Source organism: Euprymna scolopes, chromosome 30, assembly GCF_053919585.1.
Source record: "Euprymna scolopes isolate OS-2025 chromosome 30, ASM5391958v1, whole genome shotgun sequence".
NCBI lineage: Eukaryota > Metazoa > Mollusca > Cephalopoda > Sepiida > Sepiolidae > Euprymna > Euprymna scolopes.
The window spans coordinates 47,774,130-47,787,420 of NC_136511.1; the positions used below are offsets into that span (position 1 = coordinate 47,774,130).

Here is a 13,291-nt window from a genome sequence, read left to right on the forward strand (position 1 = left end):
TACAACGCTCGTTGCTCTCTCCGCAAAGTTCTGTTTCTTTAAAAACATCCATTTCTCTCTCTCTTTATTTAGGGCGCATCACGAGAAACGGATGTTTTCTTTAAGGAAAACAAAACTTGGGAAACCGAGAATCTTATCCCTAAAATAATTGAGATTCTCGTCATGCATCATGTTTAACTGTTTCACTATTGAAAAAGCTCGCGTAAAACGGTCGAAACGTCGATTAGGACTTTTTCCGCCATTTTAAAATCATTCTTAGTATTAAACGTATTGAACCTTGTACCTTCAACCCCATGAAACTGTCACTTAGAACTGATTGCAACTTAGCATTTTTATTTCTCGTGCAACGGACCCGTTGCAATGAATAATACAGATAATACACGTGGTCAATTCTAATTAAAAAAATCGTCTGAGCCGTAATTGTGACGTTTTCACATTGACAATTTTTTTTACATGGAGATCACCACTTATCAAGGCCTGGAAGCCACTCTGGGATAAGGGTTATTGCGTGTACAGTAATCAATGGGATAGTATCGTAGTAATCGTTAGTATTAGAGATTTGATAAAGTGTCTTACTTAAGAGGGCGGTTCATCAGGAATTTGTTCATGTTGGACTTGAAGACATCCAAGTTGTAGTCAGGTGGGAAACAGGCAAACGGAAGAGAGTTCCACAGGTGTGCACTTCTAAGAAAGAATCTTTGTTCATGGAACCTACGTTTTAATTTGGGCACAGATAAATCGTGGGGAAACGCTGGCACGGCAAGTCGTGTTAATGGCGGAACTAGACTACGTTATAATTGGAAACGTGTGTACTATATAGAGCAGCGAGATGTCTTTTCAAGTTACGTGTATGTTTTGCATGTTAGTATAGTCAAAGAAGCAGGAAACTGGGAAGGAAGTCTAAAGTGTAGCAGTTATCAGGAAAACTATTAGAGTAAAATGGGTTTCTGAACTCTAGAGTGAACGGGTGGGATTTTGCTGTTTGTCGGCATAGTCGGGCTACGAATTCGTCTGAATATATTCCATTAAATTATTTGTAAAATAGACACATCGTTGTTACAATCTGTATAGTTTTTTCATTAATAATATTTCATTTTGAAATAATAGATGGCCGTCGAAAGTCATATAATTAAGAGAAAAAATACGTTTTCTTCTTTCATAAACAGAATGCAATTTTCAAATTAATGGTCTTTAAAAAATACAATGAATATGATTTTCCTAAATTCTTTATTTGAAATTGTTGTGAAGACGCCTACTAATTAACATAGGCGGGTGAGTGAGATCTTTTATAGATCTCACTCAATCACCAATACCGGAAGAGTCCGGCAACGACCGTCAAATAGGCAAGACGCTTATGCTGCCTCCAGTAAGACACACAACACGCCACCTGCCGGAATATCTCCCACTGAAGTATATCTGGAGACATGTAAATATGTATATAACTTTTCTTCCAAATATATTATTGTATACCTTTACTTTCGTCTTCTTATTAATTATTGTGCAGACACAACAGAAATTATAGCAATGTAATGTTTCTAAAACGGCAAATAATGTTTTTCTTGTTACCTTCAAAATAAGTGTCAGTTAAATATTCTACAAAACAATAAAATGCCGCTTTTTTAAAAATAAATTTACATAAAATTGTGTTTTTTAGTCGATCAGAAAACATAATTTAATTTTGAAACAATTCATCTGAAAATGCCTACATCTGGAATTGTTTACCATAGCGATATCATTTTCGTAAAACGTGTGTGAAAGGTGTTAATGTATGCACCCAAATCAAATGGTTTATCGTAATAAATTCTGTTGGGTTTTATGACAGATAAGGCCATCATCATTCGATATTTATCTTATTACTATGCATAGGCTGAGTCACGGGAAACAGATGATTTTTAGAATTCTTCTTGCTCTCCTTGCAGAGTTTGGTTTCCTTAAAAAACATGTTTCCCAAGTTTTGTTTTCCTTAAAAGAAAACATCCGTTTCTCGTGACTCACTCTATATATAAAAGAGAAATGGATGTTTTTAAAGGAACAAAACTTTGCGAGGAGAATAAGGAGCGTTGTAAAAACATCCGTTTCCCGTGACTCACCCTATAGATGTTTTTAAGGAAACAAAACTTTGCGAAAAGAGCAAGGAGCGTTGTAAAACATCCCTTTCCCGTGACTCACCTTGTATAAACTGAATGTTTGTGTGTTATATAAATCTATATGTTGAAAGAATATTAAAAAAAATCAATACGGTTGATGTTTTTATACACAATCATAAGATATAATTTAATTTTTTGTCCAATTTCATCTTGAGACAATAATCATAAAACATGACTAATATTAAAAGCAGAATATTACATTAAAATAATTATTTATATTGGTAACTTTTAAAACATATCCCTTCGTGGATTGGATGTACAAAATTACGTAGAAGAGTAAGAGGTTTCAGGCTGGCCCCATTATTTTGAGTCAGATAAATATATGGACTCAGAATGATCAAACTTTCATGTGTATTCTTCAGGCGTTTTTGTGATGAAACATTATACTGCTTTTGTATATATTGTAAATATCTATTATATACTAGCCACGATACCCGCATTTTGCGCGGGACTTTGCTGTATGCTCGGGTACCTGTGTTTGATCATAATCGGCCCAGTGGTGTAGGCTGTAGGAGAGTATATATACATAGACCTTGATCTTGATCTTGAGCTTTACCCTGGAAATTGTGTGCACCATCCCTAGGTGGGGGACCATCATAATTCCAGGTTTGTTCATGATCGGTCCAATGGTGTGCGCTGTAGGAGAGTTTATAAAATCAATGATAAGTTATTTAAAGTGCAATGTAAACTACAATGCATTATGAACTATATCACTGCGGGGAGGCATGTGAAATTTCCTCTCTGTGCATCGCGTGAGGTCCTCAACTAAAGCAGCAAATCAATCGATTTGAATAAAAATATGGGTGATTTCACCGATTTCGATGACAATAAAAATATTCGAGTGTGAAACATTCGTTTATCATCATCCAATCCTGGGCAACATCAGGTCTCCCTGCTAGTATATATCATATTTTACTTCTAGCCAAATGGTAAAAAGAATCCCACCAAAGCTATAGAATTCAATTTACTCCGTGGTGATGTAATATGCCTGACAGAACTCGAACCAGGTATCCAGGTTTACACTTTGCGATTGTAATCGCTACATTGTCAACCGGGTTTCATATGATGCTAACAATTAATGTTCAATTCAAAATATGAATCTCGTTTCAGCATGTAAATATACTGCAATTATGTTTTGTTATCTATTTAATACAAATCTAGATTTTATGAAAGAGAACAAAAGGTAGATGATACTTGCCACAGACAACCTCTTTTCGTATTGCAGGAAAGAGGACAATGTCGTTGATAGAGGTGATGGCACCTTCCAAAGTACCAAACATGGTATCCAAACCTAATGTGAGCAACATGAGGAAGAAAAGCACTGCCCACAAAGGAGCGACTGGGAATTGATCGATGGCCTCCGTGAAAGCGATAAACGCTAAGCCAGTACCGGATGCAGACTACAAAAAAAAAAAAAAAAAAAAAAAAAAAAGGCACATGACAAAATTACTAATAAATGAATAAAGCTATACACACAAATACTGAACAAAAATTAAAATGTAGCACAAACTAAACATTAAAGACATAATAAAATGCAAACAATGTATCCGGTGTTGCTTCTAGTTTAAACTTTAAGTGACAGAAGTTATAATAAGAACCAAGTGGGTCCTAGATATGACCTTAAACTATATCCAGTGGCGAGGCCCCAGCTTGCGGGCTTTGTGGAGTGTGGAGCCACCCTTTAATTGCCATTGCTCCCAGGTCCACTCTGACCCAGAGTAGTAGTACCTTTTAGGGTTCCGACTATGGGTTAGTTTTACTTATGACCCAGAAACGACATAATTTTATTTTTGTTTATCTTTACATTGCGTCTTTGGTGATCGGGAGATCCTATTTATTTAAAAAGGCTGATAGAAGGTGATAACATATTACGAACATTAAATTAACGTAATATATAAATTATCTAGATACTAATTTAGGAACGGCCATAAATTATAGAAAAACTAAGTTTTTGTTTTCTTTTATAAATCGAATTAAAACGAATTAAAATCCATTATTCTTGAGCAACTTTTTTCAGAAAGATAAAAGCCTGATTCTTATCATATAAACAACAGAATAATATTTTATTTTTTCTCATATAAACAACAGAATAATATAAACTTTTTTTTACTATTTTTAATAGAATTTTATATTTCAAATTAAATAAAAACACAATTCATCGCCATTTTTGTCTCAATGGACAACACATTTATATATTGATAAAAGGTTTTTGAATCATTTTTTGTCTAAATAAGATCTAGAATGATTTGCTATAAATATATGCAAACATATTACAAGTACCTGAATTTACAAATAATTCCATCTTATATCTAAGTCTATAGATTTCGCGTGGCGAAATTAAAAAAAGATCTAAAATGTAATGATAGTTTCGAAGTAACCACGGTAGTATTTACATGAATGAATGACGTCATTTAATCCTGTAAATTTCCATGTCTTTTTAACGTTTTTTTTTAGGATTTATGAAGAATAAACTTTCTAAGAATTTTTTTTTCGTATTTGTTGCCTACATTACCCCCGGAGTTAAGCAACAATGAGGCTGGCAAATACCAGATGGGTGGCCATTTTGGGAATGGTATATGTTTGAGACAACACCTGCATCTAGTACTACGCTTGGTCGTCTTGACACTGGAGTGTTACTAATTTAATGCTCGTTGTATATTACCACATTCTATGCTCCCCCTTAATAAATAGGATCTCCCAATCGAATAATGTATAATATGAAAACCATAACATACGTACGTACGTTAAACGTGCTACGGTATTAATATATAGATGCTGAATACAGCTTATTATTATACTAATTCAATATCTATCAATGCTTAATTCAATAGGGTAGTGTAGTATCCGTTCGATACCAACTTCTCAGGTATACTCGTCACCTCTTGAAATGTAGGTAGCATGATATCTCTCCTGTTGCCATGAGACTATCCTCCTAAGCATTATCCTCTCCCGTCATGTTGCTATCAGATATTCCTCTCATGGAATTACTCCCTCTTTTGAAAAGTATAGTAGTTTAGGGTGTCCATAAAGTCACTTCAGGGTTGAAAATCTTTATTATTTTACAATTAATCATTATTTTTTTCTCTATTTCACATATTTTACAGATAATATTTTGAAAATTAATTATAGATAAATATAGGGTTGAACAATGTACGCAAGTTGTGAAATTGTTTTACCAAAATCAGGGGTTAGGGTTAGGGTCAATTGTTTTGACTACAAAAAACTTATCGACGGCATTTTCATGTAAGAGATAACCCAAGTCAAAGCATAATTCGAAACATCATGCGCCGATTTGAAGATCAAGGAGCTGTTCTTGATCTTCCGCGAGCTAGCAGACCTCGAAACGTCATCACAAATGAAAATAGGGAAAGAGGTCGAGAGAGTGTGGAGCAGCACCCTGAAACATCGATTCGGCGACGTTCAACACAACTTGGATGTGTCAAAGCTCACTACACAATGTTTTGCACAGTTTAAAACTTTTAATTTATAAAATGCAGCTTGTTCAACATTCGAAGCCTGAAGATCTTCAAACAATGGTTTAATATGCAGTTCAAATGCAAGAACTTGTCCGAAATGACCTCAATCTACTGCAAAAGTCGATTATTTCAGATGACGCCCATTTTCATATGAACGGTTTTGTTAACAAATAAAAGAACAGATGTTGGCTCTGAGAATCAAAGGGCAATTCACCAAAAGCAGTTGCATCGCATAAAGTGCACTGTATGGTGTGCAGTAATGGAGGAGAAGATTATTGGACCTTATTTTTTTTGAAGATCAAGATGAAAATGCTGTCACTGTTGCTGGAGAGATACCAGACTTACTGCGCCCATAAATTCAAAATAGGCCCAGATTATGATTCCAACATCATGGAGCAACGGCAAATACGGCGAGTGACACCATGGAACTATGGCTATCACGTTCCCCAGACTTCATTAGCCTTGACTTTTCCTTGTGGCAATATCTTAAAGAAAGAGTCTATATTAACAAACTCCCAAACCCGCAAGAAGGAAAACATCAGAAACGAAATAAAGGAGTTAAATCGCAATCCAGTCATGAATAATGTTTTTGAAAGAGCACGAATATGCGAAGCTGAAAATGGGCAACATTTAAAAGACATTATTTTTTATGAATAAAGATTGTTTGAATTTTGAATGTTTATTTTTTAATTTCCTAATGTATATATTTTTTTTATATTATATATTTTCACCCGAAACAAGGCGCATTGCCACTTTGGTATAAGGGGCTACTATCAGGGGCAGCAGCTACTGGGGCATTATGTTGGGATTTGGGCAGCAAGATGTCGGTTCACGTTGCACTTGAACTTCTGCATGCCAGTACAGTTGGGGAAGCAGTGGCCTGGAATGGAATTCCAGAGTCTAGCGGTTCTGGGGAAGAAACTACTGGAGTAGAAAGATCTATTACATCTATGGATCTCTACTGTGCGGGGGTGGGATTTAGCTGCCTCTCGGGTTTGTCGAGGGTGTCTACGTGGTGGGGGCACAAGTGTCTGCAGTTCGTCAGAGCATTCACCATTAAAATACTTGTAGAACAGGCAGAGGAATGCAACGTTTCGTCGATGGGACAGAGGCTGAAGCTTAGATGCCAGTTCAGGGCCTATCAGATTGGCGACTCTTTTTTTAACCTTGTCTAAGATCGAGAGACTAGTAGCAGATTCACCTGCCCAAATGTGACAACAATACTCCATACATGGGCAAATGGTGGCCTTATAGAGGTACAGGATACTTTCAGGTGTCAGTAGTTTTCTAGCACGGTAGAGAGAGCCTACCTTTTTCACAGCGGCCCTTGCAATGTTTTCAATCTTAGTCGGACTGTGTAAAAATTAAAGAAAGATATTTAAACTCGAAATCCTTCAATGACTTTATGGACACCCTGTTTATAATTTGTTAGGTTACTTGTATATAATTTGCTATACTTTGTTAGGTTACTTGTATACGTGTGGGAGAGAGAGAGGGGGAGAAAGAGAAAGAAAGAAAGATAGATAGGCAGATAACTTGTCTCTTTACACCTAGTTACGCTGTGTTCGTTGCCTCGTACCTACATCCATCTTTTCTGCTTGAAATCTTACAGAAATATAAAATCCCTGATTTTAAATTGTTAGCGACTATCGTCTGGTGTCACCGTTGACTTTAAGGTGCCACAAACTTTTTCAGTCAAATACGATCTTTGTTATCTAACAAAAGCTTGGTATATCAAAGAATCTAACTAGCTTTTACATTTAAATATTATTATGTTGGAGCCTAAAAAGAGCAAAAATCAATATGACTCAAAGATGTACCTCTGTCATGAATTTCTTGAAATCACAGTGTAGAGTGGCTGTTGTGTTGTGGATGGATGCCTTCGTTACGTTTGTTAATCCATGTCTTTCCAAACAATCTTCATACGCCATTGTCGCTTTAAAACCTTTAAAATGTAAAAGATAAACAAAATTATATAGAAATCAGTTAGTTACAACTTTTCAGAAAGTTTTATAAAAATCCAAAACATTTTTTTTTTGAATAAGCACAGAAGTGTTAATTTTAGACATTTTAATCCGAAAAGCACCCTGGGGGGGGGGTCAGTCGGAGTTTTCCCGGAAAAGCTGTTCTGTTACTTTTATACTCATAACATGTTTAATGTTTGTGCAAAATTAAAAAAAAAAAAAAATCTAAGGCGTAATTATTGAGAAAAGTGCGGACGGACGAATGGACGAACGGTCGAACGTACGAACAGACGAAAGACAAACGGACAAGGGTGAATTTACAAATTCACCCTCCTTTAGTCGGGTGACCAAAAATAATATTTTAGACAAGGAGTCAGTAGACGTGATATCGCAATCGACAGCAAAATGTTTTAAAAAGTAAAAGTTTTAAGTTTCTTGTCTCAGAGGGAATCTAGAATCTTCATCGGATGCTAACGAAAGAATAGGAATAGCAATTTCGACATTTTAAAACACCTAAAAGAAAAATGGGAACTCGAAGGACATATAAACGCCTCTGAAATTTAAACTTTCCAGTGTGACGTTTATGCTGACCCGAGACAATGTACCAGTCAGAAATGTTGATGTCTTAGCAATTATCTCAGTAGTTTGAGTATTATTTACAACTTTAATTTATCGTTTCGCACATTGCTATAATCTAACTTAAAAGTCAAAAATATATATACCCTTTCGAAACCCTAAACTCAATCCTAAGTCCGGGTGGCAAACCGAAAAAAGATGGCCGATTGTCAAGAATTTCCAACAGAGAAGATAAACACATGAAACAAATAATCAGCTAATGGCAATCGGCCCATTTCTTTGCTGGAATTTATTGAAAATAGTTCAATTGTTTTTGAGACGGCAAAAGCGTGTTGACTGAGGTACATTTCTAGATCCACTCTCCCAAGCTTTACTTTCTAATCCATTAAGAAGGGGTTAGTTTATTACCAATCGCATGGAACGGGATTACCGGGGAATGTCAAAGGGACTGCTCAGGCATTTTGTTGCAGGTGAGAGGGTTTTTCCTCTAGGATGCTGGAAGTTTACATTACACTTTCAAACCCATCTTTCCGATCATCGTGACGTAGCCGACACATAAACATATTGACCGTTTAGCTAAGATGAAAGTGTAATATCTGTTCGCATGTTGCACGTAGCGATTGCCAGTAAAGAAGAAATCCTTTTAGACTGAAGCATTTAAAAAAAAATTGTTTTCATGCAGAGTGCCCCTTTTTGAAGAACTGGATTTTCCCCGCATGAATAAAAATGCTATTATCTAACTTTGTCCTCGTGGGGAGACAAATGAATAGAAATATATGTGTAACGAAATATAATGTAACGAATATAATGTAACGAAATTTTTATGTAACGAAACCAGTATGCAGCAGCGACACAGCAGCAACAACATAGTCATGGTCCAAGGTGACGTAACAGCGGAGAAAAAAGAAGAGGAAAAAGAGGAGAAATTCCTAAATAAGTAGATATCTGCATCTTGAATCAGGTACCTTCTGGATCAGTAGAATAATCCATTCATTTTCCACATTTAATTAAATAGGTATTCGATTTAAAACCTGGCGTGACAATAAGTCTAGAAGCTTATCAAATCAAGAGACTTTCTCAAATAGAAAATAATCTATTTCAGTCAAAGTACAAAGAGAATCTGAGCGTTGATGGTAAAAGGTAAGACTATTGGTTTTAGAAATAAAAAACACATTTTTTCATTGAACTTCTTTTTTTAACAGATTCGTCCTTGCTGCTATCAGATCAGGCTTTCTGAAAATACCGGCTTCGCGACCTAAAATGCACAAAACATTGATGCTATTGTTTTTTTTTTTTTTTTGGTTTTTCATTTTATTTGCAAAGCCAAATCCTGTTTTGCAAAGTCAAAAACAAAAACAATTTTTCTCTACAAAACGATAAAACTAAACATCATGAATTGATGTCAGAACATATAAAGAAATTTACGTATAAAAACTTTCATTAAATTAATTGTAGTCTGCATTAAATAACACCACACGGGATGATATGTCATGATATTAAAACAGCCAAGCAATCATACCAGATCAGAAAATAACAATATTTTACGTCTATTTGGATTCTTCGGACTACTGTTCTCATCTTGAGTGTCATTTTCACAACGTTTCAGTCGATGTAACCTCTGACCTTCTTCAGATGTATTTTGTCGAACTCGAGAATGTTTCTGTCGAACTGGATGATCTGAACGGAATTTGGAACGGAATCCTTTATTTACTTCACGAGGGTAGCATGTTCTCATTCGGTCAACCATGACTTGACAGAGGTCCTAAGTAATTCGTAATTGTATTCCAGATTCACGAGTTCGACAGAAACATCCCTGAGTTCGACAAGATACATCTGAAGAAGGTTGAAGGTTACATCAACCAAAATGTTGCGAAAATGAGACTCAAGATGAGGATAGTATTCCGAAGAATTCAAATAACGCGAAGAATCAATCTTCATCTTATCTTACTTTTGAAATTTACCTTTTCTGTCTTCAGCCACTAAAGAAGAGATCATCCTTGACTCAGGCAATTTTTCATTTTTATCTTAATTCAAAATGCTTCCTGTGTTAAGAGGGGGGGGCGGATGTTTCCGACAATGAACAGCGATCATGTTTCTCACTTAAACAAATAAATAGGGGCCGCTTCTAGAGGTAGCAGATTGCATCAAGTGCCAGGTAGAATTATCTAAACATTTTTCCAGCAATCTCAGCAACAGATCCACAGGAATCGGAACAGATACATTAAGGACATTGCCAAGGTTGCTGCAAAGAAGGTAGACTCCCTCTAACGTGCTAGAAAATTCCTCACACAAGAGAGTCCTAAATATTTACAACTCCACAATTCATTTGTTGAATCTGGTCCATCTACCATAAATTTCTTACTATTGGACAGGCTCCAAAAAAAGAGTCTCAAATCTAATAGGTCCTGCATAACCAAGCCCTAACCACTGTCTCATCGCCGCAATGTTGCATGCATATGCCTGTTTTACAAGGACTTTAATGGAAGGTGCTCTGATGACGTCAGATCACGTGTGTCCCCTCGAAGTATATATTCCAAACTAACTAAACAAGCAGCAAAATCCCACCCCTTCACCGTTGAAATTCCTGGATGCCAGAAATCCTTCTGCTCTAATAGTGTCTTCTCTCGGACTGCTAGACTTTGGAATTCTCTTCCTGTTTCTGACTTCCATAGCTGTACTAACCTGCAGAAGTTTAACTGTAATGTGAATAGACATCTTGCGGCTTAACTCCCCACAAATGGTCTTAAATAGTAGCTGTTTACGTTTCAAGTCTTGTTTGGCGTGTAAAGGAGTGAAACAAACAAACAAACAAAAAAAAAAGTTTTTTATGGGTCTTTTGTGAAAGTATACACAAAGCGTGAAGGACTGATCAATTGTGGGGTGGGATTGACGGACAGACCCTCGTATCAAGATGCAAAGTTAACCTTAGAACACACTCTGATACATCTTTTCACGTGTCGGTGTTGTTTTAAGAGGAACGAAAGAGTGAGGCAGAATATGAGTTAATCAGTTTACCTGGCCTTTCTATCGATTTTTTATCATCGTCTTCGTTCATCGTCACAGGTGAACAACGACAACAACAACAACAACAACAACAACAACAACAACAACAACAAAAATACGGTAGTGACAGACACAGACCACAAGTATGTTGCTATGGTAACTGCTGGCTGGCTTTTATCTTTTCCTTTGTTTCATTCGCCTTATCTATTTTTTAGTATTTATCTTAGGCTTCCTTTTAACCGACCTCACTCTCTCTTTTTTTCCCAATCTATCACTTCTTTTCTATCCCTCTCTCTCTCTCTCTCTCTCTCTCTTACACACACACACACAGACACAGACAGATGCGTGTATATATTATGCAATGCATTTAAGCAGCATCTTATCTCAGAGAGTTCCGTCGATGGATTGACGTAATCAGTTACGTCACAGAAGATATATTATCAATATGGCTATTGGCATCGTTTGTAAAGTATTATGAACTCACTAGGAGTTTTTCACGATACGTATGCTTAACAGAAGCCGCGTTATCGTCGGTATATTCCGGGCACATTACACAAATCGACCGAATATGGCGAAACGCTTTAAAAATAACTTACATTATAACCCTAACCCTAACAGAAACACAAGCTTACACTAACTTTTACTCGATATGATTGAAAAAGAGTATATAAAAATACCTAAAAATAAATAACAATAAAATAATAAAATAAATAATAAGTAATAGTTAATTATAATAAAATAAGGGGGGGATTATAAATAATAATCAATAATAAGATGAACAAATTATAAATAAAATTAATACTAATGAATAAATATATCATGAATACAAAGAGATAATCCATATATTATATTCAATTACCTAGCGATTCTTATATATAATTTATCTATTCTTATATATAATTTATATATGGTTGTGATTTCAAAAGTCAAAAATAAAATATGCATTTGACTTGGTTGCATCAGCTTAAATCGAAACCGAAACTGAAACTTATGAAGAATATTTGGTAAAATTATTAATAATAATAAAAATAGATGATTTGAATGCTATCAGCTATAATCGAAACCAAAACCGAAACTTATAAAAGACTTTTGGTAAAATTATGTTATGACCTTATAAAAAGGTCACAACAATTAAACGACAGTCACTCGGAAGAAAAAAAAAACTAAGTGTGACACACAAAATAACACCGACTCTGTCGTATTAATATATAGATAAATCATAAATAATAGTCAATAATAATAGAATAAAATAAAATAAATATAATTAAGAATTAAGAATCACAAAAAATAAATCATAAAATAAAAAAATAAGCGAACATATTAGTTTATTATCATGCAATGAAAACATAAATGTGTTTTCATTAAACTTTTTTCCTTCATTTTTGCTTTTAAAATTTCCTTAAATTTTCCATTCATTTTTAGGTATATTTTCCTTGTAACAAAAACGGAAAAAAACATGGTCAATATTTTTTGCGAAAAAAAAAATACGTAAAACTTTCGTCATGCACCTTCCGGTGATTTACCTAACCTACCCGGAATATAACAAACATAACGTGGTCCATATTCTGCATAAATTCCATTTCCACAAAAGTCATTATCAGTGATTGTTTACCAATAGTAACTAGTGGTATTTCCTGGAATCTGGATGTCTTTTCATATTTTCAGCATCTTTTGTTGCAAATCATTTTGCGTAATCATTGATTTCTCGCCATGATAGATGCTTCTATGCATTTTTATCAGATGCTTTATTATTCAAATATGTTTTATTATCTGCACCTATAACCATATTGGCACGGTTTGTTAATGATTGTTTTACTTAGGAGGAGTTTTCACACACACACACACACACACACACACACACATTATCAATGATTGCTCTCGATAAAAACCAGTGACGTTCTCTTGCGTCAGCTTTCTTCGCCTCTTTCAATAACTGTTGAAAATTATTTGGCGTTATTAAGCAGTCGTCTACTTGCTAAAAATGACCATTGCCTGTCTCTGGAATATTAGTAGCAATAAGCCTCCTTAAACTTATTTTCCACAATGTTCCAAATGAGGTCTGATTGGTGCTCTCCTCATCCTCCGTTTTTTTCATCGTTCTTGACTCTTCAAGGCAGTTTTGTGA

The 13,291-nt window shown here is 35.2% G+C and overlaps 1 protein-coding gene across 1 annotated transcript in view; it reads right to left on the bottom strand.

Moving 5' to 3' along the window:
- The window catches only part of LOC145254795 (sodium-dependent neutral amino acid transporter B(0)AT3-like), a 340,072-nt gene that overhangs the window by 11,490 nt on the left and 315,291 nt on the right, over positions 1 to 13,291 (bottom strand). The window contains exons 7-8 of the mRNA XM_080113582.1: positions 7,444 to 7,568; positions 3,346 to 3,547 (exon numbers count right to left, since the gene is read on the bottom strand). Of these exons, the coding sequence (XP_079969708.1) occupies positions 3,346 to 3,547; positions 7,444 to 7,568 (327 nt within the window). The remainder of the gene's footprint in view (positions 1 to 3,345; positions 3,548 to 7,443; positions 7,569 to 13,291) is intronic.